The sequence below is a fragment of the Candida pseudojiufengensis genome (genome assembly GCF_024610245.1).
Source record: "Candida pseudojiufengensis strain CBS 10847 chromosome Unknown scaffold14, whole genome shotgun sequence".
NCBI lineage: Eukaryota > Fungi > Ascomycota > Pichiomycetes > Serinales > Debaryomycetaceae > Lodderomyces > Lodderomyces pseudojiufengensis.
Window position 1 is genome coordinate 1 of NW_026261536.1, and position 27,635 is coordinate 27,635.

Sequence of the window (27,635 nt, forward strand, 5' to 3'; positions counted from 1 at the left end):
TTTAATAAAAAAAAAATATTTTTAAAAAAAAAAAAAAAAAAAAAAAAAGTATCATAAACAAACTTCTTTGAACAGACATAATTGACAATTCAACCAAACCAAGTGATTGAAAACACAATATAAATGAGTTATTACGATTTAGACGATATACTAGCTGACGCAGAAAAACTACCGTGTCAATTCAACTATACAATCCCCGGGTTAGGTTATTTAGAAGGAAATCCAGGAAAATCAATAAAAAAAGGAACTAAAATAGAATTACCATTTTGGTTAGCAGAAATATTAGCAATATTAGAAATAGATGATGATAACAACAAAAATCAGAATCTAATTAATGATGATAATCAAGAAAAATTAAATTTTATAACTTTAGATGATCCTGAATTTATAAATGAAAAAGTTATAAATGCAATAAAATCAAATTCTGAATCATTAAATTTAAATAAATTATCTTCTCAATATTATGAAATGATTATAAAATGGTTAAATTTAATTTATGAACCAAAATTAATTGAAGTTATAATGAATTGTTTAAAACAAAGAAGTTTTAAAATTAATAATTTTTCAAATAATATAAATCAAAAACATTTTAATAATGAATTCTTATATTATTTAGATGAATTTGAAAAAAAATTATTTAGAGATTCTATTGAAAGTAATAAATTAATGAAAAATTGGTTAAAAGAATAATTTATAGTTAATAATTATAATAATAATACATATAGAATTGATTTTTTTTACCTATGGTTTTCTATTCATCTCCCTCGTTATTCTTTTCTTCTTTATCATCACCAAATAAATCATCATCACTTGAATCTTCATCACTATCATGTATGAATTCATTAGATATAGGTTTCTTCTTCTTCCCATTTGGTCTTACTGTATTTTCATCATCTTCATCATCACCTGTATTAGCAGAATCAGGTGTTTTTCTCTTCTTAGATGATCCATTTTTAGGTTTTGAATTTTCTTCTTCATCAGACATTTCAGCTTCAGACTCTGAATCACTAACAATTTTCTTAGATTTTTTCTTCTTCTTTTTTGATGAAGATTTATTTTTACCACCTTTGCCTTTCTTCTTCGATGATAATTCATTTTCTTCATCAAATAATTTATCATCATTTTCTTCTTCTTCATTTACTATTATTTGTTGTCTTGATTCTTCTGCCCATTGTTGAGCTTGTTCTTGTAATGCAGCTCTTTGTTTTGCTAATTCTGCTTCTTTTGCTTTTAATTCATTTAATTTATTTTGTTCTTCTTTTAATTTTGTTTCTTTTTCCTTTTCCCGTAATTCTTTTGCAGTTTGTAATTTTTGTTCAACTTCTGCTATATTTTCTTTTGTTTCATCTAATGCATTTGTTAATCTATTTAACAAAGTACTTGAACCTAAATTTGCTCTTCCTCTTAATTCATCTTTTGGATACGGTGGATGTTTTTCTTCATCTGATGCTAATTTCATTAAGATATCAATAGCTTCATTTAATCCTTGTATTGCATCATGAATTTCTTGTGGTTTTCTTTGTTGAATATTTTGTTTTGTTATAAAATCTGCAATTTGAAATTGTACATAAGCCATATTAAATAATAATGTTGATTTACTTCCTTTAGTTAATTCAAGAGCTTGTTTTGTATAATCTAATGATCTTTTAAAAAATGCTAAATTTTGATCATTACTTCCTCTTAAATACCAAGCTCTACCTAAAAATGTTAAAATTTTAATATCTTTACCATCAGTATATCTTCCCAAAGCTAATTCATAATTCTCAATTGCTTTACCATATTGTTTAACATCACATAATACATGACCAAGATTTAAATAAACAGATATATCATTTAATGAATCTCTTATTTTTCTTAATATATCTAAACCTTTATTTGATTCTTTATTTTCAATATAAGTTATAGCTAAACCTTGAGCTGCATATACATTTTTTGGATCAATAGTTAATACTTTAGTGTATAATTCAATAGCTCTAATATAATAATTTTTCTTTTTTTCATCCAAAGAAGAAGAACCTTTTAAATCTCTTGCTAAAGTACAATATATATTAGCTAATGATATTAATGCATAACAATCATGTTTATCATATTCAACTAAAGTATTTTTTTGAAAATTTGTATCTATATCAGATTTTAAACCTAATTTTTTACCAAAATTTTTTATAAACCAACCATAAAATGATCTAATTTCTAAATCTGATGCATTTAAATCTAATAAATCATCTATTTCAGTTTTTATATCTTCTGTAGTTAATGATGATGATTTCAGTATACATGCTAAAAATAAAATTCTTAATTTTGCAGAAAAATAATGTGGACATTCAGAAAGTAATGTTTCATATGCCGTTATAGCTTCATTTTGATTTGAAATTTCCTTTGATCTTGCTAAGTTATATGTTAAAGTAGTTCTTAAATCTTGTGGTAAATCAAGTAAAATATCTCCATCAGTACTTTGAAATTCTTTATCTTCAAGCTGGTCTAATGCTGATTGGAAATTTACTAAAGCATTATCAAAATTTTGTCTTGTAAATTGTATTACACCAATATTATTATATACTTCTAATGGAATGGATTTACCAAATTGTTTTCTTGATTCTATAGCTTTATTTAAATAATTTAATGATTGATTAATATCTATATTTTCATAAAGTTTACTTAAAATTAAATAAGCATTTAAAGTTATTGGTTCTTTATTTAATAAAAATTCTGCATCTTCTTTTGATGATGATAATCCTCTATTATTAGATAATCTAATATACCTCTCCAAAACTTGTATTGCCATATCTTTTTTCCTTTTTGAATCTTGAGTTGAATATAATACTCCCAAAGAATAATTTACTTCTAAACAATTTTTATTACTTCTTAAAATTGATTCAAAAGTTAATGAAGCTTCATCAACTGATCCACGATTATATTGTGATTGACCTAATCCTAATTTGGCAACAATATTTGATTCATTTAATTTAATAGCTTCTTGAAAATTTTTTGAAGCTTGTGTAAAATCTCCCTTGTTGAATGAAATTCTTGCAATCCAAGTTCTACATTCAGATAAAATATTTGATTCATATTTTGTTGTTTTGATATGAGACCCAATTTTTTCAAGATTATCATCTCCTGTTATATTATTTACAATTAATTTTATAATTTTTTCAACTGTATCATAATTTTGTTTTGAAAAATAAAATGAAACTAAAGTTAATAAAATAGTTGAATCATTAATATTATCTTTATGTAGTTTTCCAATTTCTTTTATACATTCTTTATAGTTGTTTAAAAATTCTTCATCACTTAATGAATTATTAAAAGTTAAATGAAATTTAGCTAAATTTAAAAATATTTTTGCTTTATTATTATTTGGATCTAATTCTAATGATCTTTCCCATGCTTGAATTGCCATTTTATCATCTTTTAAAAACCAAAAACATAATCCAATACCTAATCTTGGATCAGGTTTCATTATAGGATTTAATATTAATACTTGTTGATATAATTTTAATGCTAATGAAAAATTTTTACTTTTACTTAATGTAATTTGTGCTTTACCTAATAATGCAAAAGTATTATTTTGATCTCTTCTTAAAATTCTTTCAAATATTTCTAATGCATCATCTTCTCCTCCATGATAATTTGATAATATAGCTTGAGATAATAAATTACTTGTATTATTTACAACTGATGTTTGAGAATCATTTTGAATTTTTGAAGTTAATTCATGTAATTCAATACTTGCTTGAGTAATATTTGTATTTTTATCTACCCCAAGGGCAATTAATTTTAAATGTAACCAAATTAAAAATGATTTAAAAGTTTTTTTATCTTCTTCATTAAAATGTTGTGAATTAAAAGCAGATCTTATAAATTCCATTGCTTTTTCTATTTCTCCTCTTGCTACATATGCATTTGCTATAAGAAACCATTCATATTTTCCAATATTTCTTTCTTGAAAAAAAGTTGCAATTTCTTCAGGATTTTCTGGTACATCATTTGGAATATTTAAAGAAACAATATTACCTTCTTCAACTTGAAAATCTAATACTTGAGGTACATTATCGGCACCTTCTTTACCGGTATAAAATGAAATATCATTTACTGGTTCCTCCATGACTACCAGAATGAGAAAGGATTTGTTAAGATTTGTTGATTCACTGGCTGAAGGTGTACCAATGTTTTGGTCTAAGTGAAGTGAATAATTGTGATTCTACTAATTTTTTTTCACCAAAAACAAATGCACAAAAAATAAATCAGTCACGTGTTGCAGAATATACTCCGATATCATACTATCATTATATAATTCATTTTATATTAATTCTATTTACATATATCATTATTTATTTTTTAGAACAACAAGAAGAAGTTGATATTACGGGTTTGTCATTAAAATTATTTTCTTTTCTAAGCTGCTGGCTTGATAATACAGGAGTTATGTTGTTGAAGTCATTGACGTCATTAAAAGTATATTGGTTAGATTTGTGTTGTTGTGGTTGATACTCGAATTGATTATTCAAACCACCATTTGTTTCAATTGGGAAATGTTGTTGTGATATCTGGTTGCTAGAACTCCCTTGTATTGGTAAAAATTGTTGTTGAGTATTTGTAGCAAAAGATTCATCAAGATCAAAATCAGATATTAAAGCATTATACAAGATTTGTTGGTTTGTTTGATTTTTAAAATATTCATCTAATTTAAATCCATTTAAAATTCCATGAGTTTCACAATTTATACAATCACAAGAATCTGGTGGACATGAACAAATTGGAGTTGGTGATTTACTTGAATCTGGTTGTATTTGATCTTGAGTTGGAGGTAGATTTTGAAAATTTTTATGAAATGAATATGTATTTTCCTTTATTGGTTGTATTGTGTTAAATATTAAGTCATCGGATTTTGTAAATTGATTTATAATGATTTTTGATTCTTGTTCTGAAGGAGGATCATTTGGTTGAATAGTTGGTTCGTTCTTGATATTTCCATGTACGACACATCCAATACATTTACAATTATCGTCACAACAACAAGTTCCAGGGATTGAACAAGAAGATACGGGAACAACGTCAAATACAGGTTCATTTAGTGGAGCTCTTGGAAGTGCTTGTTGAGCTTGTTTTCCATTCGTTTGATTATCAAGTTGTGGATTTTCCGAAATAAATTTAACTTGTTTCAATGGTGTCTTTGAAAGTTCTTGATCATTAATCTTTTTGGCTATATAATTTTGTAAAATTTTAGATTTATTTATCTTATTCTGATCACCATTCTTTTTATTCCCACAACATTTACATCCATTATTATTTGTATTATTTCTTTTGCTTACTTTTGGTATACAACATCCAGATGAAGTTATAAAACTTTCATCATTTATAATTGGTGGTAAAGCTTGTGGTTTTTCTGTTTTATCTCTACTTGTTTTACTTTCATCATAAGGTCCAATTATTTCTCCATTACTTAAATCTATAACTTGTTTATCTGATGCTTTTAATATTAAGATTGGTGCTTGTTTACATCCCTTTTTAAGTTGAGTTTGATTTTGTTCTGTAGAATTTATACTAGTTGTATCAACTGTATCAATAGTACTTGAAGATGCAGATTTTGATAAAGTTGTAGAAGAAATTGAGTCACTATCTTCTTTTCCAGCTATTTCTTCTGCAAATACTGCTATTCTATGATTTGGATTTCCATTTGCATAACCACCAGGTCTTCCTTTTGATCTAACTTGTAATAAAGGTCTATCATGATGTTTACATGAAGAAGATCTATGACCTCTTATACATTCCATACATGCATATTTTATATCATTGATTAATATCATTTCTTAAAAAAATTTTCTATTTGATTGTATCATAAGTTTGGTTTGAATATGTTTATTTATTAGTGACTAGTTGTTATATCATGGTTGTTTGGTTGTATATCTGATAATAAACACTTCTTAGGTTATTAAAATTTTATTCGGTAAACAAAATCAGTCTATAGAAATATGAGCAAATATTTTTAACCATTTATAGAAATAGAATTGTATCGATAAAACACTAACCGTCTTAACAATACAGATCCAAATACATTTGAGACGTTATGTTTAATTAAAAGATAATATAGAACTGTTAGAGCATTCCAAGTTCCAGCATTTAAAAGCTTAAATGAATCATTGTACTAACTACTTTTAAATTCTGAAACATGGTTTCGAAGTATAGAACCATTTAATCGAAATATGTCACAAAACTAGATTCTGTTTACACACTAACAAGATCAATTACTACATGACATTCTACAACTTTAGGCTTAGTCTACGAAAGTTAGACAAGATGAATTAATATTATAGTTGAGTAGTCCTACTAAAATCAAACAGGTTGCAAAATAGATGCACTTTGAAATTGAAACCCCTGATTATATAAAAAATCAATCTTTAATCTAGTAGGACCCTTGACTACATCCTATTTTGCACTTTGAAATTGAAACCCCTGATTATATAAAAAATCAATCTTTAATCTAGTAGGACCCTTGACTACATCCTATTTTGCACTTTGAAATTGAAACCCCTGATTATATAAAAAATCAATCTTTAATCTAGTAGGACCCTTGACTACATCCTATTTTGCACTTTGAAATTGAAACCCCTGATTATATAAAAAATCAATCTTTAATCTAGTAGGACCCTTGACTACATCCTATTTTGCACTTTGAAATTGAAACCCCTGATTATATAAAAAATCAATCTTTAATCTAGTAGGACCCTTGACTAAATCTCGTACAAGTATCTGAGATTGGAGTATATCCAATTAAACATTTTTACCTTTTCTATGAAATGTGAAAAAACACCGTCACTCAAGCATAACGCTAATTCTCAACCATTGGATCTAATTTCTTACATGAACAAAAATAGGTCCATCATTTTGTTTCTCTTAAATAACATGGGAATAAAATTCAATTGATCCACTTGTTCCACCAAACAAAGTAAGAGTATTTGTATTTTCAATTTCATTGAATAATTCACTCGATATTTTGAGTAAAATGAATTGATTTTTAGAAATCAACAACACATACACAAAACACAAACTCAAAACACATACTCAAAAAAACACCACATTCTTCAACAGTTTAGCTATTTCAAGGATGACCCTCTCGCTTGCTTTGAAATGGTAAAATTTGTGAATTGAATCATTTTAGCCAAGGTATATATATCAAGTTATTAATCTTCGTCTGAACAAAATCTTGTTCCTTATGAAATGCATACATGGTATCTGCAACTGAAGTTTAGTGTCCTTGTAAATATTCCATTTTAGTATTTATGGCTATACTAAATTGGAGTATTTACAAGGACACGGGAATTCAGTTGCTGATTAGCTGGTTCTCACCAAAACTTGACCTTGGAATATAAATTTGCAGAAATTGTTAAGTAATTCACTTGACAAGCCCCACCACGGTGACTTTTGATGTCAAGCAAATTCGTATATGCACCTTGCAGTTAACTCAGCTAGATATGCTTTTAAGAAGCTTATTCCACATTTGTTTTTAAACTTGGACAGTTGCTGGTATTATATAACTCAAAATATCAACATGAATATCAGTTAACGCCAGCGTCAGCAGATGTGACTTCATAATTGTGTTGAGCTTGTAAAGACCATGAGGGTCCAGTCGTTGGTTCAACCGATGAATTAAGTATCGTGATTAGTTGTTTAGGTTCATTATGACACATTCAACGTTATTATTAATGAACTTTCACAATTATCTTTTGTATATATAGGATCTATATCATGGATATCAATCCAATTGCTCAAAGACTTTCCGAGACCATTGGGCCAAATCTATATTGGTTAGCTGTAACTTCAAATGGCTTTAAAGTTAAGACAACTAATTCCAAACAATTTTTTTAACCTCACGATGTTTGGTAGAAGTCATCACACTTTTAAACCCATTTCAGGTTACAGGTAAGAATGGTATTAACGAATTATTTTTTTAAAGCAGACAATTGTCAACAGGATTCAACTGAGCTAAACATTCATTTATAGCATTAGTCGGAATTTGTACCCCCAAATCATTACTTATTTTTGCATCCTTAATTTTCTTCATCTTGATCATGATCTTGAAAGATTATTTGAATCAGCATTAACAGTCTCTTCCTTCTCGTATCAAGGCTGTATATTCATCCATATCTATTCAAATTTGATTTTGAAATGTTGTTTGAGGAATTATTGGAGTTAGATTTGATGAATTAGTGGAATTCAGGTGTTCTTTCTTTAAACTTCTTTTTTTTAAATTGCTTGCTTTTAAAATTGATCTTATCGATATATATTTCAAGACACAAAAAGAGCTTATTTAGATCACATTTCATTCTTATTTAAATACATATAGCTACTAAAACTCATCCAACAAACATTTCTTCCTCATAAAATACCCAATTGATTAAATAAAGACACAAGAAATGTCTACTACATCCAAAACAATAGCAGTATTTGGAGGAAATGGATTCCTAGGTAGAAAAATATGTGAAATTGGTATAAAAAGAGGTTATGAAGTAACATCATATTCAAGATCAGGTAAACCACCACAAGCAATTCTACCTAATCAAGATCAAAATTCAAATCAAAACCAACCTGATTGGGTATCAAAGGTTAATTGGTCAAAAGTTGATATTTTTCAACCACAAGAAATAAAATCACAATTAGGTCAATTTAATACAATTGTTCATTCTATAGGAATGTTATTTGAAGATATATCTTATAAAAAAGCAGCAAACAGTGCTTCTTCTTTGTCAAATTTTGGAGATATTACAAGATTTATAAATTCAATAATGGGATCAAATCCAATGCAAAAAGATAAAAAAAATATGAGTTATGAAGCTGTTCAAAGAGATTCTGCATTATCTATAGCTGAAGAATATATTCAAGCAAGAAAAGATACAATTCCAAGATCAAATGCAGAAGATGAACCAATTGGAAATTATGTATATATTTCAGCTGATAAAGCACCACCTATAATTCCAGAAAGATATATAAAAACAAAAAGAGAAGCAGAATTTGAATTATCAAAAAAATTATATTTGAGAAGTATTTTAATGAGACCTGGTGCAATGTATGATGAAACTCATAATTTAGGTACAACCAAGAGAGATGTTATTTTAAAATCTTTAAAAATTGGAGTAGACCTAAAGAATTCTTTATTAGGTCAAAATTTTTTATCAAATTTAGTTAGACCTGTTGTTAGTACTACTCAAGTTGCTGAAGCACTTTATGATAAATTAGAAGATCCTGGATTTTCAGGAGTTGTACCTGTTGAATTTATAGAAAAAGAACCAAAATAAACGTGATGTGTATATATTAAATTAATAATAACTATATTCTAAAAGAATTTTTGTTTGACCTTTTGTTGAAATTTTAGTGACTACTCTTCCGCGTATGTGTTCTACTTAAAGTTTCCAGATTTAAATCAAATAATTTCAGTTGTATTGATAATAAAAAATCTCTTTCAACTTCTTCTAAATCTAAATTTTCAGGTACAGATATTGAAGTACTTGTAATTATTATTTTATTTTCATTTTTATATCTATTTATACCTGTTTCATTTGTTCTTACAGGTATTAAATTATTTGTTTCTGGATGATATAACATATCATCAGAATTACTTGAATTATCAACTTCTTCTTTTTCTTTCCCACTTTTATCAATTTCTTCATTTGAATCAATTTTAGTTTCTTCATCACTTGCAGTTAATTTAGCCATTCTTTGTTTTTTTTGTTCTAATCCAGCTCCAGCACTCCACCAATAAACAGGATAACTTCTAACTATATTTCCAGTAATACAAGCAACAGTTATAATTAATGATGAACTTATTAATTGTACTGGTAAATACCACCAACTCATTAATCTAACTTGTTCATCAATACTTGGTAAAATTGCACTTGCACCTGCAGGAGGATGAATACAATTACATATAGACATTATAACAGAACTTATTGAAACACTAATTGCAGCACTTGCCCACATATGATCTCTACCTCCTTCACTTAAATAAAATAATTTTTGTATACCCATTCCAATACAAGCACTTAAAAAATGCCCTACTAATACATTTCTTGGTTGAGCTAAAGGAACTTGAGAAGCATTAAAACATAATATGGCAGATGCACCATAACTTGCTAATATTATTGGAGCATGATGATATTCTGAAAAAATATTTGGACTTTTAAATATACCCATAATTAAAGATAATCCACAAAATGATCCAATTAAAATTTCTAACCATATCCAATAATCATTTGCTGGTTTATGAGGTGGTTTATGATATCCTAAAAAAAATGATAAAACACGAGGAAATTTATATAATTGACTTGGAGGTAGATGATTATCAAATAAATCATCTACTGAGAATTTAAAAACCATTTTGGAGTTTGGTTAGATTTGTTTTGTTTGTTTGTGAATCTACTTTTCTATGTAGTGATAATTTGGATGTATGATATTATAAGTTGATTAAAATAAGTTTCCTTTAATGATTTAATATAAGATTTTATAACATTATATAAAAGCCAACTTTTAACAAATCAACTACCGTCTAGATTTAATATTAATTTGATTTGAATATATTTTAGTGTTGATATATTAGTAATGATTCTATATAAAATTAAAGTTTTGACTCTATGAAAAATATTTTAAATTAGATTAATTCTAACCCTAAGTTTATTGTTATTGTATTACTTCTTGTATTACCTTATTGTCGTTATTGTATTACTTCTTGTATTACCTTATTGTCTATTGTACTTTAAATTAACTGTCAAAAATTATAAGCGCGGAAGATTAAAAATATGTCAAAAATTTAATTGACATTCATCAGATTCAATTAAAGCTCTGTGTCTATTTATAAGATCTTCAATGGTTATGGAAAGGATGGAGAAAAGATGATGATGAGAGCCATTTCATACACAATTTATTCCATCATCTCTTTCTTCCAGCATTTTGTTTAATTGTTATGGCTTCAATGGTAAGATGACTTTACACTTAGATTGGACTGGTTTCGGCAAGTTTCAAATCGTCTTAAAAAAAGAATTGAAAATGTTAGACAAAATGCTAATAGAGATTGATATGTCGACGCATCGATCCATTCGTCAAAGTTAATCTTTGAAAATAGATCAGTGTGTTAAGTTCCGTGAAAACACGATTAAAAATTTACTTTGTTATTTAATGTGTCTAATAATTTTAGCTTATAAAAATATCCTCGGAAATCTTTTAAATAAAGCCCCATTCATTATTTTTAATTCCTTTAAGATTATGAGACAAACTAACGATACTTTCCTTCTTTGCCCTGTCATTCGAAAACAAATTACTAATAACTGATTTGATATGAATATAAATAGTTGTAAAGACGAGATTAATCAAAATTTAAAAGATCAATATAATGCATAGAAAGTTTCTGGTTAGCACAAACACTAATTTACAATAAAAATTTTGATTAAAACAGTTATTGGCTCTTTAATAAGCTACAACGTGTAAATTTGCAAAAGAACTTTAAATGTAACATTAACGGTCTACCTTTACCAAGTTCTACATTCCGACTGATTTCAATCTACTTAATTTTCGAAAAAAAGCATGACCTAGTTATGAAATTGAAATTTGTTTTATGAAACTATGAACAATACGGCTGAATCAAAATTTTTGTATTATTGTTATCTTTTTTGTGTCTGTTTTTGTATTTTAATGTCAAAACGTTTTTTGAACAAATTTCAAATTGTATAATGATAGAAGTATAAAAATGATTGATATAACATAAAAAGAAGTAGAAGGAATCGAAAATTTCATGTTGACAATTAAACTTTATATTTTATCCTATATAATCTATTAATGAGTTTAAAATTTCATCCATCTATGCAATCTAATAAGTGACATGAAATCATACGATTGTTTTTTAAATTTCAAATAATATGTTCGTTCAGAAAATTATAAATAAAATAAAACCTAGATTATCTCCACAAATTTCTAATTGTTCAATAGAAGAATTGAAAAAGATTAACGTTTTTTCATGTTGAAGATTCAAGAACAATAGTTAAAAAAGCAGTTTAAACAAACTCATAATTTCATCAAGAAAATTCAAATAAAATAATACATCAAAATTAGTCTTCATAATTGATCGTAACTGTAAAGTTTAAAAAGTATAAAGGAAGTTTCATCAATATGAATTGATAAAGTAAGCTTTTCAAAACCTTTTCAAAGATTTCTTATAACGAAATCAAACGTATATTTCTGTCAATCTATTGAAATATTATCAATTTATCAAATAGAGTAATTTAAAAAGTTTAAATTTAATAAGGATCTTTTGTTTTAATTTTGATGCAAAAAGGGAGTAAACCCAGTATCTAATATCTATTAATATTTCTGCACATATCGGACAGCTTCAAAACCACAAAAAAAGGATCTTATATATTTCTTCAGTTAATATCATTATTCACAGAATTAATAATGTTGTTTTCACTTTATGTTGCTCGACCAAGATCTCCATTAATGATTATTGTTCTTTGTCAAAAGATTTTGATATTTTCATGAACGTTCTTTGTGTACTTTTTCAATATCCTTGTTACATTGAATCTTAACTTGCAAAACTATACCTAAAGTTACGATGAATGGATTAATTACTTACTATTTCAAAGTTTAAAATTTAGTTCTTAGATCTTGATTTTAAAAATCCATAGCATAGCCAATGTATTTTATAATTCAGTAAAGCTATGAACTAAATTTTATATGCTTTGTCGACATGTACTAAGATGAGACCTATCACTATAGTAATTCACGAGTATTAACTTCTTAGCTTTCCAGTTCTAACAGGGAAAACTGAAAGGGTCACTTAATATCTTTCAAATTAAATTAATGCCAATTTTTTTTTTTTTTTGTTTTCTTGTTTCATTCAGATATCAGATCTAAGGTAAACGAGATTTAGATTTAAGATGTCAATATCTTGGCTTAATAAGATGAATCTAATCAAATTAAATTGATAGGTTCAAATTAAGAATTTTCAATTATTATTTAATATTTTATTTTCTTATTCGATATGGGTTCATCAACGAAATTTGAAAGGGAAGATAAGCAAACAAGTATCGGAAACAATTGAATAATGAGAATCATGTTTAATGAAAGCATCACATCGTTTCAACTACTTCGTTTCAGTAAATAATTGTGTGTGACTGTCTTAATCTATCCAATCAGAGATTAGTACTAGTTGTCAACCAAACAAATATGTTAAAATAAAAAAAGGTACCAAGAAAAACATCAAACAATATAAAACAATCAACAATTTAAAAAAAATTTGATTGCAAAAAAATAAAAAATTAAAAAAAAACGATATCTTACACAAAATCTCGAAGTTTAAAATAGATCTATGTGAACCAAATACACTTGAAAATTTCAAAAGGAAGTATAATCCAAGGGTGGTATAAGCTAAAACAGTCAAACTAATCTAAATATTAAATGATATAAATGACTTGATGATGTTTTGACATTTGCTTGTATTTGTACAATTTAAGTGGATTGAATGAGCCATTAAAAAATAAAAAAGAAGGATTCTAATATTATAAAAAACAATATCCAATTTTATTCAAGTTCTTGGAAATATAATAATATCAGTTTTGAACTATCAATATTGAGGTGAAAAACATTTATCCTGAAAGTTAGCTAACTTTTTTAATCTCTTGTTTAGATCTATTTTCAACATTTGAAAAAGATATCTTCTAAATGTAAAATTTCAGTGGGTATAGTTTAGTACAACATCACCAAAAAGTAAATTCCCCTCTTATTTTTTTTTTTACTCATTCTCTTTCCACACTTCAACTTACTTGAAATTTATTATACGATTTCTGTTTTCGGTAAGTTTTTCCCAAGTGTACTTCATAATGGAATGTCATATGTGTGTATTTCATAATGGAATGTCATAAGTACCTTTATAGAATAAAAGAATAATGAACAAATGATTGAAAAATCACAAAAAATTTGATATTAATTGCAAAAAGAGTTGTTAAAAACTTAATCATTTCCATATAATAATCTCAACAGAATGATAACATAAATCCTGCATACTAACAGTAAATGTAGTAAGTAGAGTTATCAGACACTAAATGAATTGTTAGATTATTTCACAAATATGAATATATGCACATACGATTTGGTTTACCACTAAGCTAAAAACTTTCAAGGCAATGTCACAAACAAACTTTCAAGATTAAAAGTATATACGTAGATCTTTCCTTTTTGTTTTTATATTCCATAATTTGTTCTATGTCAATTTAGATTTAATAAACGTTTTTAAGGAAGTAATGTTAAAATTAAATTAAAGTTTAAAAAAGTTAGTTTCCGTAAGTTTAAATTTCATAGTCTATATTCTAATCTAAATAATAAATCATAAATTAAACCAGATCTATTCAATAGATTTACGTGTTATCAATCAAGATTGATATTAATAATGGTCTCAGATTTCAAGGGGTCTTCCTACTTTTGTTTATCATCATCCTCGATAAGTAAAAAATATTCCAAAATCAAGAAAATGTAAGTATTATCCAAATTTTATGTATTTTTGCTAGAGATAGACCTGTAAAAGGAACAACATAGAGTAATTGAAACATAGCTTCTTTACTCCTCTCCCTGTTCAGGCATATAAAATAGAAATAACGAGATTCAATCCATAATTATAAGCAAGCTATTCTAATCTAAACTTTGTTTATTATCATTTAAATATTTTTTGTATTTTAACCATATATTCAAAGAGAGATACGTAATACGGTAACAAAAACATTTAAAGTTGGGCTGTTTTTCTCAAAATCTCACTTGATTGATAATACAGCTTAATTTTATTGTTCATGTAATATAATCATTTAGATTTTGCCAGTTTTAATTTTGTTTTTTTTTTTTCAAATTCTAAAAATGATTTCATGAATACATACACTACATAAACGATTGTAAGTTACTTCAATTATGATAAGATAACAGAATAGTATTAAAGATAACCTATAATGATTCGATTTCTGATTTTTTGCTTCTCCTCCATGTAAATTCTCCTCCTTTTGAAGTTAAATGAACTTGAAACCCCAGATATAGAAAGATTAGGAGATAAAGAAAAAAAGGGAATTTATTGCCTCTTTTTCGTTTTGATCGTTTTTGACATGATTACTCAATCAACTAATTAATTATAATACGCCTTTATTACTTTTTAATCGATTAAAGTAATATGACGAATGGTTTTCAAATTTGATCATTCTCTCATGTTTGAAACGTAAATGTGATAACAATGTTTTGTTATTCGGAATTGATTACTCGATTAATGTAATTTAAATGATGTAATTAGTTTTTCATATATTGAGTTACTAGTTTACTGTTTCTTTTTTATTAACTTATTGTTGTTCAATTTGTTGAAAAGAAACTTTTAGATTTTAATTTTATTTAACGTATCTGCACAATAACTTAAAGTTTAAAGATTTAGTTTTTTTCTGTTTACGTAATCTAAATCTGACATTAAAATATGACAATACAGTCAACAATTGTTTATTATTCGGGGTTTGACTTAAAAAAGACAAAAGACAAAAAATTGTTGTTTCCGACACAAAAAATTAGATAAAAAAAAAAGATCAACGAACTAAGGCGATTTAAATAAAAAGTTTTGTTTTAGTCAATTAGTAAGTAAGATGTAATAAGGGTTAAAATTTAAACTAGTTAAGTATCTTTGGTTTAACTTAATCTACAGATACTACGATTACTAAAACTATAGATTTAGATAATAATAATAAATAATCTATAATTAACATGTTACCCATACATAGTTAAGAAAGAAATCAGACAATTTTTTATTTTTATTATTTTTTCAAATAAGAAAAAATATAAAATAAAATAAAATATTATATTACACAAAGTTTAATGTATTATATCAATCAAAACTTACTTAAATAAGATTTTACTTATATAAATATACGAAAAATTCCACTTCAAATTCCCAATTGTAAAGATACATTGTATATATATTTATATCATTTACCTACTTTTTTCTTTAACTTTTTGAAGTAACATTTCATCACTTTTACTTTTCATCAATCAACAGATATATACCATTACAACTAATTCAACTGAAAAAGATTAAATCATAGATATAGGTAAAATCTGAAACATAGATTTCAATTAAAAGTTACATTATTACACATATACATATACAACTTAAACTTCAAATATATACAAACAAACACAATGCAATTAACTGAATTAATCAATCCAACAAGGTCATCATTACCTTCAATTCCAACAACTTCAAAAATACAACAAAATACCTTAAATTTACCTACTTATACTTCAATATATTCAAAACAATCACAATCACAATCACAATCATATTCACAACCAAAACAAGAACAATCAATAGTTGAACCTTTAAAAAAGATAAGTTTACCACCAATTAGTGATATATTAGCTCAACAACAACAAACAACACAAGATCAATTACCTTCTGTATCTCATTTACCACAACAATCATCATATCAATCATCAATACAATCAAATAGTTCAACACCTTCATCAATTTCTTCAAATTCTCAACAATCTTATTTTACATTTAATGCTCCAGGTAATAGATCACCAAATTCAAATAGTTATACTACAACTACTACCACGAACAATTCATCATCATCACCTTCTTCATTAGTATCACCAAATATTTCATCACCATCTACTCAAATACCTTATTATACTCAACAAATTCCACAATATAACTCAGTACCACCACCACAACCTCAACAACAACAATATCAACCACCAATACAGCAACATCTTCATCAATATACATCTCAATATTCCCCACCACCACCACCACCTCATTTTACAAATCAAATCCAACAACCATCAATGATAAGATCAAATTCATATCCAGAAAGATTAAATAATAATAACTACAACCAACACCATCTCCCTCAACAACCATTAAAAATAATAGATCAAACAAGAAATAGAAAAACAAGAAATAATTTACCAAAAGAAATTACATATATTTTATTAAGATGGTTAAATGATCATTTAAATCATCCTTATCCTAACAGTTTTGAAAAAAATCAATTAATGTTAACTACTGGATTAAATCAACAACAATTAAGTAATTGGTTTATTAATGCAAGAAGAAGAAAAATTAAAAGTTTAAAAGAACAAAAAAGAATGAATTTGATTTGATTTACTAGAACTACAATCAAAGAATAAGATTCATTATCAACAACACCATGATGAGAATATGTGTTTTTTCAATTCCTTAAATTTATTATACTTATGGCTTACAAAAAAAAATTTTACTTTACTTTACTTACTTATCTTATTTATTATAACTATTTTTTCACTTCAATTTATATTACTTGTGTTGTTTTCATTTTTGTATATTAGGTTTTAGTTTTTAGTTTTTATGTTTTATATTGATTTAATGAATGAAATGATATTTTTTAAGGATAGAAATTTAAGATTGTAATTGGCTTCTTGTAGCGTGTATTGTTTTTCTATCTTTCTTTCTATTGCTTGATTTACACATTGAGTCTTTGATTTTACATTATACTTTCGGTTTTAACGGTGTTTACAAGATAAATCTGGGCTAGTCTCTAAAGTTTATTCGTAAGTAAAAGGTTTTTAGTTCGGTAAGTTTTAGTTTAACTTTATTTTTAGTTTTATTTGACGCTACTATTCTGTTTAGTTCTTACGGAAAAATTGAACAAATTTTAGTCTAGAGTTGTAGTTGTATTGTCAAAAAGAGGCTTTGAAGGGATATATATCTTTCTAACTTCTTGACATAAGGATTAGGAACTTTTGTAATAGGAGGAAGAATTGACTTATGGTTTCAAAAGCGGAATTTAAAACTTAACAATAAGAGAGCAAAAAAAAGTTATTAAAACAATAGAAGTCACTTTATTCAATAAACTACGAACAATCATATAGTTTTAACAAAGAATGCAATACAGACGTAGATATGCCAAATTGACATGACAACCCTGTTGCAATTTACATAGAAATTTAGGCTTAGGTAAAATATGTGTAACTTATCTACTTATTGTTTGATTGATTATTACAAATTCAATATGTAACGATACATTCAATCAATTTCAATTTCAATTTTGATAGACAGTTAGTAATGTAGTAGAAGTATGATTACAAAACGACCAAAAAATAATGTACATTCACGACACGTATTTAGCCTGTCAGGATTTAAATGGTTAGATGAAATTAAACCATTAATTTCAAAAGTACTATGATTATTTAGGAATAATTCATCAATATCTTCTTGGTATAAAAATTATAATCAAGCTTACGAGATTTTTCAGTTTTCTTATTAAATTAATCCTGACAAAAATAACAGACAAAAAACCGTTATTAACAATTCTACCCTTAATTAAAATAATTTATTATTAGTGGGTAGCAATGACTAAGATCTAAATTGTTTAGAAAATACATCAACTCACTTTAAATTACTTCAAACTTTGAAATAAATCATAGTATTATTATTAGCTAGCTCTTAGTGGTAATTCCTTGCGCTAAGAAAAATCAATCCATTACGGGTACTTCATTCCTATAAATTGAAAAAAATTGTACGATTTTTTTTTTGATCAAGGTAGATTTCAAGATTTTTGTTTTTGTTGCATTTGATTTGGGTTTTCTTTTTTGAGTGGTTTAAATTTAACCGAAGAAGATATCACTTAATCTAGCATATACTACAAAATCTGTCTGAAAGGTCAAAGTGTATTTGAGTTGAGTGAAAGGCTAGGATTATGATGTTGGGTTAATGATTGACGTGGAGATATTATTTAAAGCTTTATTAATACCCATTACAAATTTTTTAGTAAACTCGTGAGTTCTCAAATTAGTTTAGTCAGCGTTTGTAACTTAATAGGATAAGATCAGTGAAAGTCGCTAATTCAAGAGAAAAACAACATCAAAGTTCGTAACTTTATTGTAAAACAGAGACATGATGTATGATGATGAAATATCAACTACTCTAATACTAAGATTATGGAAAAATGTGTCAAAATTTTTAAAAACCGTAAGTAACAATCTAGACTAGATGTCAAAATTAAATCTTTTTTTTTTTAAAGTAAAAATCCTATTGTTCCTCCAATTTTTTTATTAATTCAAAGCCCGTTCATATTCAAATAATAAAATGTAACCTAATCACATTTTAAAAGAAAAATTCATAACTGGGTTAGTACTTTATGATTTAGACATTTGGGGGAATAGAGAAAAAATCAACAACCAAAAAGAATTAATCAAGCGAGATCCAAAAGCCATGGAACTAAATGGCAAGATTTGATACAAAAGGTTTGACGAGAATAGATTTTGATGTAGCTATCCATCGATTGCCGATGAGCCTCACTTGAACTTCATCGATTAAGTTAATTCACCAAGAATTCAAGTTCAATCGGTTGAATTTGATATAAGTTTTCTTATTTAATAAAGGGTAGACAACTCCATTCCAATCTTCAGTAATATTTTTTTAAGGCTAAATAGACTCAAATACTTTGAACAAGTTGTCAAGAAAATATATGGAATATTATTATTATTTAATTCTTTCAAAGTCAAAGGAGCATAAGAGATTTAAAAGACCCATTATTATTATAAATTGATTGAAATGTCAACTACAAGTTATTTTCTTGGTTTGAATCTTGTTACTACTAGTTGTCTATCAGCAAAATAATATTTTCAAAAAAATGAGCTAATATTGGATCTTAGATGATCTTACTAATGTTGATCTTTCTATTCAAATTTTCAAATGAAACAAATCGAACATGAGCATATATTTTTTTGAAGCCTACGGCGTTTTAATCATTTATTCGAGAAACTCCTAATCCGCAAAAAGATAGGAGGAACAACAATAATTAAAGCAACAAACCAAGCCTAATTGTGAAAGAACAATATTTGGAAAATTTTCAATTCAATTGGTGGTTATAAAAAAAAACAATAGTCTCAACAAAAATTTTTTTTTTCTTTCAAAAATTCCCCTTTTTTTCTCACTTCTATGTTAAATTTATTGTGAATTTATTGTGAATTTTACATATTCGATTGTTCAAATTGACATAATAAGTATATAATAATAAATAGTCCTAGTTACATATTAATTAGTTAATTTGCAGTGATTACGTAACTATCTAGTAGAAATTCAGTGTCTGATAATTTTGAATCTCTTACTCCATACTTTTTTTTCTATTTGAAACTCAATTTACGAGAAAATAAATTGACTGAATCTAAGGTTTTTGGTTTACGTAATTAATTGGTAAGCGTATCTGATACCTAATTAGATCAATTGATAAAAATGAAATTCTCTATATCTAGTGTATCTTAAATTGATAATAATACCATGTGGTTCCTACCCGCGAAAGTTAACTTCAAACAATAGATTAGGTTAATAAAGATGGATAAGTTGTCTTTGAAAGACTTGCCTTTTGGAAAGATCAAAAAATCATAAGTTCTATTGGTTTTTCAATTGTGAGGACGTTAGGAAAATATGACCTAAATTCGAATTTTTAACAAAACAATAATAATGAAATCTGAAAACTTATTGCATAATCAAGGCATTTCAATCTCTTTTTTGGTACTTATCGAACCCAAACACAAAATAATTATTGGTGGAAACTATTCTTGCCAAAGGATTAGGAGTTTAGAATTATATGCGAATCACCTTAATCGTAAATGACACCGAAAAGAGACGTCAATCTTGTTTTTGTACTACTTAATTAGAAAAATAATTAAAAAGTTTTGAAAAACAAAGCTATTTTTATTAAAAAAGAAAATTGGACTCGGAATTTAAAACAAGTTAAGTAACGTTTTTCAATACTCGAGGTCAGACGGTATGGGATGAAAAATTTTCAAACTTACTCTAGCATGAGAGGGCAATGTCAAATACAAATGAATTTGCCAATCACCCCTTGATTAATTCTTCAAATCTACTACAAAAAGACCTAATGATGTAAAAGAGAGAAGAAACAAAGGGCGGTAAGTAGACGGAATTTAAGAAAATGTAATTTGTTCAATTTGGTTAAATAAAGATCTACATTATTCTATTGTTTTTGTTATCCACATTTTACCCAAAATTTTAAAAATAGGTATTTAACTGATTAGTTTCAAAAATTACTTTATCCCTATTCCATTTAATGATCATCAATCAAGATTATCGTATTGATCAATAGATTGTTTGCGTTGGCCCGAACCCTATGCAACAAAGCCTTAAACCATTCTTTTGATACTAATTTAGCGTTTATTGAAGTCAACATAATCTAACTTACTTTTATAACCATCATTTCAATTATTAATCCATTTTCAGTTATCTTTCAAAATTTAAGAATATTATTATTTTAATTATGCAATAATGACTTAACATAACCTGGAATGGAAAAAAAAAAAAAAAGAACTTTTATAGAATCATCGACCATAGATCTCTCGAGTTGATATAAGTCAATCTTTTGTATGCAGTACAAATCTCGTAATTCAATTTGAAAGTTAATAATAAATTTTGATATATTATTTGAAAAGGAGAAAAGATGAAGGGTAAGGTGTTTAATATTCAGGTTTATACATCAAGTGTTACTAGCCTACTTACTCGATATCAACTTAACTATGTCACGAGATAAGAAGTTGATTCATCAAACAAGATTCAAAATTGAAGGCGATATGAGCAAATTAATATGAACCAGAAAGAAAGGAACCCAAAATAAATATTGATTAGATAGCACAATAACGACAACAGTACCACAGCCCTATACGTTAATTACTGTTTTTTAAATTTTATAAATTAGACTAAATTTTGAAATTACAATTTTTTCTTCTATGCCAAAATCTAAAAAAGTTTAGTGTTACTTATGTCTATATCAAATGTTGGAGCAAACTAGATTCAAATGCATTGAAGGTTAAAAGTTTAAATTTCATAGTAAATGTCATTTATTTTTAAATGAATCTAATAAAATAAAGGTTAAGTTTAGCTACTATAATTTTTCAAGTAATATGACCAATAAACAATAGACATATTAGAATTCTTGGTAAAGCCCATCCTTTCAGTTTTCAAATTTCATGTCACAATTCTTGCAATAAACTGCGCAAAACCATGGAAGACTTGACCCGCAGATTTTACCAACACCATAAAGCAGAAATCTTACCTGATTAGATACGAACAAATCCAGATTTTGTGGGAGAGAAACGTTTACATAACCCAATTGAAATTGGAATCGAATGATTAAATACTTCATGTAATAAATGTTATCTTTATCTTAAGTTATAGTCGAAATTGAATATAAATTTTCAAAAACCGAGAAAAAAAATTAAGGTTTTTAGTTTTAGGGTAAAGTAGTTTATGCATGAAACATTCAGACAGACAAAATATTGTTTTTTTATGTGAGAGAACAAAATTTCAAATTATATTTTGACATATTATTAAAGAAAACCGTAATCAAAATTTCAATTTCAATTTCAATTTTAATTTCATTTTCATAGAATAGAGATCTAAGCTTTTTTAATTTTAAACAAACTTTAAACTTACTGTAGTCTAATCTTAGATATTTAGTAATCTATTCAAGAATGAATGATTACATACAAAAACTTTAAAATTTCTATTGTCAAAACATTACCCTTAAAATATAATCTAGAAGACTATCCCCTTTTTTCTCTTTATTCACATAATAAAAGCAATTGACCAACGACGCTCAAATAGAAAAATTTGAAATTACAATTATCCATTAACATTGTATCAAAGTATTCTCATTTCACAATTTCCCACTTTTTTGATAGTTAATAGTTAATCATGGTTAAGATCTCACGGTTTACTACAAAATTATAAAGTTACGATGTTGTACATTACTACCTTGCAAAAATTGAATCAAGTATTGGTGATAATATAAGGAAAAAATTATACTTTTGGCTTTATTATCTATGGACGCCTTAGCATTATACTTCATGACAGATTTGTTCGTTCTAAGATTTTCCATCATTACTCATTAAATCCCCTTAATTCAAAAAAAGGCTTAGGGCATCAGTTTTGAATATGAATGATTTTATATTTATCAAAATGATACTGAAATTTTCAAACGAGGAAGTTTGTTTGATATTCACGATTCTAGCCTAAACCCATATACATTTCAAACTTAATTGAATCTCATCACGATTATTCTATTGAAAGTAATGGTCCAGTATTAATACTCAGTTTGAATAAACTTGATAGTCGAAAGCAAATTCCTTACGAATGAAGTAAAGATATTCAGATGGATCTAATCAAGTTTTGAATTTTGAATTACGAAAGTTTGATTTGTCCACTGGCACTCGTTACCTTTCCCAAATGATCCCATTTCGATTATCATCTTTAGTATTTAGATAATAGTTAGTAAGCAAGTCCACTTATATTTTCAAACTCAAGGATCATAATCATCATTTCGTAAATTATTAATAGTATGAAAAAGTCTGGAGAATTAGATTTACAACATAATGTTCCTTTTGAACTTCGTTATTCTTCAAGGCGGACATTTTGGTTTGTAATAAAGGTTAAATATTATTTTTCTTTTGGATTATCGACTAGTCTTATATTAATGCAAAAAAACCGGTCTCAGGATCGTATCACGAAGATCAACAATCTAGAATCTAGATAGATAATAATTCGTAAAAGGACTAAGGGTCGATTCCCAATGAGAAATCAACAGGACTACAATTCATACTTTTACTATTCTTCTCCTGAATGCTTTTTTCAAGTAAATGAAAATTCACAAATTCTATAGGTTACACTTTCAACGTCTCAGCAAATTTGATCTTCAATCATAAGATACCAAAAATTTTGAACGAAAAAACATAACCATAATTAATAGGAGGTAAATCGATAAAATTATTTCAAAGATTTTGTGTTCGTTTCAATCCATTGAGTGATATTCTTTTGACATAGAAGAAATTTTATAAATAATACTTCAAAATATAATATTCTTTATCTTCAATTAACTTATTTCATCACCTGGCTTATTATGAAAATGTGGCATATTTATGTTAATGTAATAATTACTTTTTAGAACAACTTATTTTCAAAGTGCCCTCTAGGCCAGTTGGACTATAGTTTGCAAATGAACGTGCTTTTTTAAACTAAAGTTGTGCTTACCATTAGTTGTCCATGTATAAAATATGGATAAACTTTTTTTTATTTTTTTTCGTAAATTTAATTTTTACTTAGTGTTATAGTGAATAGTAATTGTTAGAACAATAGGTTTAATGCTCTAAATTTCTCGTAATCTTCTATCAAAGAAATTCAATTGTGTATTGTTTTTACAATTGTATAGTCAAATAACTTTATTCATTGCTAGAAAGCTACAAAAAACGAATTGATTGTTATCAATAATCCTTGAGATAACCAATGTTTACAAAGGCTAAGGTATGAACCTTTCAATTGTCTTGCGGTTTATGAAAAAAGCTGAAAATATGAAAAGTGGAGATTTGGATATCAATGGAACAATTGTAAATATTAATTGATCCGTGTTAGGAATTATTGGATTAAGAAATCTATCATAACTACAACAGTTTTTTTTCAGACACTTTTTTCTAAGTTATATATCACAACAGTTTGCCTCAATTATAAGCAATTCAGCCTCAAATACAAAGTCTGAATTTCCAGTCGCCCGTAGTAGTATTGGTGGGTTATGAATCTGGGGGAATTAGGCGATAACATCATAATATTCCGAATACTTGTCTATTAATTAACCTAAGTATATCCATTTTTCCCTAATCTATTACACAAAATCTCTGTAAAGTAAAATGTACGAATTATTTCAATTTACGAGATTTCATCAAATGACACAAAATAACGGTGATTTATTAGGTTCCCAAAAAAAAAAAAAAAAATCAATTAAAACGCCTTCTTTCATTCAATTCGTTAAAAAATTAACTGTCTGAAAGTTCGATTTGTTTTGATCATGGGTCCCACGAGACTAAAAAACAACCATCAATTATTTTTAGACCCCTCCTTTAATGAATTGGTTTTTGTGATTTCCTAAATGAAAGAGATAGGATGAATAAATTATAAACATGCTTTTAAAAATTCCAAAATCTATAACTCATACACAATTCTATTTAACAAAAACAATGAGCAATCACGTATTTTCATAATTAAATCTGATAGCTAACAATTCCTTAGAACATTATGAAAGAGGCTAAAAAACACATAAATTAGTCTAGAACAACGAAATGCAATAATTTTCAATTCCATTTTAAAATTATAATTTAATCCGAAATTCAAGTAATAACCATAACTCTAAGTTTTTCCATTCATTTGTCGGATTAATTTATTCGTTCCGCTTATGTAAGGTTAGAATGCAGTGGGGTTGCTCGCTTCTAACCATTAGCCTACAAAAAAAAGAAAAATGGATAAATTACTGAAAACACTTTGATCGAGTGGCTCGAAAATCAAGAATTAGAGAAAGTCAATAAAACGAGCAAATTACAAAAGCAAATTTCAAAATTTAGTTAAGGTTTTGTGTTTGACATATAATTTGTCATATTCTTACATAGTTATTATTAATATTACAATAACATTAATCTTGATTATTTTTATTGTTTTCCAAAGCTATATGCTCATATAGGAAGTTACAAAATTTGCTAAAGTGGACTCTACTTTTATATTGTATTTGATAAAATACGCCTTGTTTCTTTCAGGACTTTCCAAATGTCTGAACATTATTAGTAAATTCAATTATTCGACGGGATTTGAAGTTTAGGGGTACTTCAGACACTAATGAAATCATACTAAATGGTGTATTTTGATTTGTCATAACTTTCTCTCACTCCAAAGCCATAGGAAGATTGATTCTGAACTTAAGTTTAAAACTACTTTACATCAATATCACTTCAAGTCACCACGAAAGATATACATCCGCATGAAAAATTGAGAATAACGTTGAGGAATTGATTGAGGTTAAGAACAACATGAAAAATTGATCTTAGCTTATCATCACATTGATTTTGAACTGAATATTTCCAACTTGTACTTTAAGATCGTTTAAATTCTTACTATCTTGCAATATAATCTCAAATTAGCTTTTACATGTCACCATCTAAAAATCTTTGCATCTCGGTGAGAAAATCATACTATCATGTAGTAGTTACTTGGTCTATCTGGAAATCATATTTACTAACTCAATGATCACCCAAGAGTTGTTGTGTCTTGTGTCTCCAACTTATTTTATGCCAGTTGCCAAAGAAAATAGTTCAAGTTTTGTTAGACACGCACAACTGGCACAACATGGAGACACTTGAAATATTATCTTTGGCAACTGGCACAACATCATATGGAGACCCAACTTACAACACTTGAAATATTATCTTTAACCTTGGAGTTGGTGATTGATGTCTAACAAATCCGTAGCTTCCGTGATATTTCAAAATCGTTCTTATCTCGATTCATGTTCCTTTGACTGCTTTAAGCAAATTTTTCATGATTTAAAGTATTTGTTTTGATTTCATTGGAAAAACAATTCATCTCAGTCAAACCGAAGTTATTAAAACACCAACAAGGTAAATTTCAAAACATCACGACCATCTTTGGGGCTGTTTCACCTCCAGTTGAAAAATTAAATGTTTAGGAAGTTGAAAGTGATGACACTAAACGTATTGATGCTATAGTAGCTAACCCCGATTTGACTGAGAAGAATTGACGTCCGAATATCCCTTTCTCAATACCTTTCTCATACCTTAATATCCCCCTTCAACCATTTCGAATGCAAGGATTTGTTTAACAAAATTACAAAACACTTATATACCATCATGCTAAAACAAACACCAGTTCATTTGCAAGCAGCTGGATATAATAATTTTTTTTTCATATCCATATTACTCCGACATCATGATTCCAATAAAACCAATCAAAAAGGGAAAAACATGAAGCTTACAATTGAATCTATTATTTCTCAAATAGAAAGTACATTCAAAACTTATGTCCACTTAACAATCTTTTTCTTTGTTTGATTCACCAAATGAACTAAAAGAACATTGTTACAAAAAAATCTGGTTAGAACCGTCTAACTATTCAACCAAAGTTGGTTAGAAATTAGATCCTCTATGAAGTTTGTTTATGATGCTAATGCTAAAAAAATACATCGTTACGATATCTCGACGAGATCTTAAAATATGGAATATAAATTTACGCTACCAATGTTTTTATTGGAGATGTAGAATCGTTTTGTGATAAAGAAAGATAAAGATCTAAGGTACAACTTGATATCAATATTAGATCAACCATATTCTCTTAATAAATCCCTATCAAAAATGCTTTCATGGATATATTCATTTTTCCAAAGTCCAGAAGTAACACCAGAACTAAAAAAATCAATAGAATCAACCATTAATTCAAATAAAATTGTCATATATTCAAAATCATATTGCCCATATTGTATAAAAGCTAAACAAATTTTTGATAAATATTCAGTTGATTATAAAGTAATTGAATTGAATCAGTTACAAAATGGATCAAGTATTCAACAAGGTTTATTAGATATTACTGGTCAAAGAACTGTTCCAAATATTTTCATCGATGGTAATCATGTTGGTGGATGTGATCAATTAACTCAATGGTATGGAACTGGAAAACTTAGAGAAGTGTTAAATAAATTAAACGGCATAAACAAGGAATCAATTCATTAATCATACATATATATAATATA

At 26.9% G+C, this 27,635-nt stretch overlaps 7 protein-coding genes across 7 annotated transcripts; 4 read left to right on the forward strand and 3 right to left on the reverse strand. All coding sequences in view use genetic code 12, as the record gives it.

Moving 5' to 3' along the window:
* Positions 1 to 123: 123 nt before the first annotated feature.
* On the forward strand, positions 124 to 690 carry PSF3 (DNA replication protein; the record flags this gene model as incomplete). Its single annotated transcript, XM_051759193.1, has 1 exon — positions 124 to 690. The coding sequence occupies one exon, from the start codon at positions 124 to 126 to the stop codon at positions 688 to 690; it is 567 nt and encodes a 188-aa protein (XP_051612864.1).
* A 61-nt stretch (positions 691 to 751) lies between these two features.
* On the reverse strand, positions 752 to 4,102 carry KGF55_004305 (uncharacterized protein; the record flags this gene model as incomplete). The annotated part of the gene is made up of 1 exon (XM_051759194.1): positions 752 to 4,102. The coding sequence occupies one exon, from the start codon at positions 4,100 to 4,102 to the stop codon at positions 752 to 754; it is 3,351 nt and encodes a 1,116-aa protein (XP_051612865.1).
* A 226-nt stretch (positions 4,103 to 4,328) lies between these two features.
* MAC1 (Mac1p) lies at positions 4,329 to 5,804 on the reverse strand (the record flags this gene model as incomplete). The annotated part of the gene is made up of 1 exon (XM_051759195.1): positions 4,329 to 5,804. The coding sequence occupies one exon, from the start codon at positions 5,802 to 5,804 to the stop codon at positions 4,329 to 4,331; it is 1,476 nt and encodes a 491-aa protein (XP_051612866.1).
* Positions 5,805 to 8,411: 2,607 nt separating this feature from the next.
* Positions 8,412 to 9,290, forward strand: KGF55_004307 (ubiquinone biosynthesis protein; the record flags this gene model as incomplete). The annotated part of the gene is made up of 1 exon (XM_051759197.1): positions 8,412 to 9,290. One exon carries the CDS (start codon positions 8,412 to 8,414, stop codon positions 9,288 to 9,290), a length of 879 nt encoding a protein of 292 aa, XP_051612867.1.
* A 73-nt stretch (positions 9,291 to 9,363) lies between these two features.
* Positions 9,364 to 10,368, reverse strand: KGF55_004308 (uncharacterized protein; the record flags this gene model as incomplete). Its single annotated transcript, XM_051759198.1, has 1 exon — positions 9,364 to 10,368. One exon carries the CDS (start codon positions 10,366 to 10,368, stop codon positions 9,364 to 9,366), a length of 1,005 nt encoding a protein of 334 aa, XP_051612868.1.
* Positions 10,369 to 16,194: 5,826 nt separating this feature from the next.
* CUP9 (transcription factor CUP9) lies at positions 16,195 to 17,163 on the forward strand (the record flags this gene model as incomplete). The annotated part of the gene is made up of 1 exon (XM_051759199.1): positions 16,195 to 17,163. One exon carries the CDS (start codon positions 16,195 to 16,197, stop codon positions 17,161 to 17,163), a length of 969 nt encoding a protein of 322 aa, XP_051612869.1.
* A 10,077-nt stretch (positions 17,164 to 27,240) lies between these two features.
* KGF55_004310 (uncharacterized protein) lies at positions 27,241 to 27,615 on the forward strand (the record flags this gene model as incomplete). The annotated part of the gene is made up of 1 exon (XM_051759200.1): positions 27,241 to 27,615. The coding sequence occupies one exon, from the start codon at positions 27,241 to 27,243 to the stop codon at positions 27,613 to 27,615; it is 375 nt and encodes a 124-aa protein (XP_051612870.1).
* Between the last annotated feature and the right edge of the window lie 20 nt (positions 27,616 to 27,635).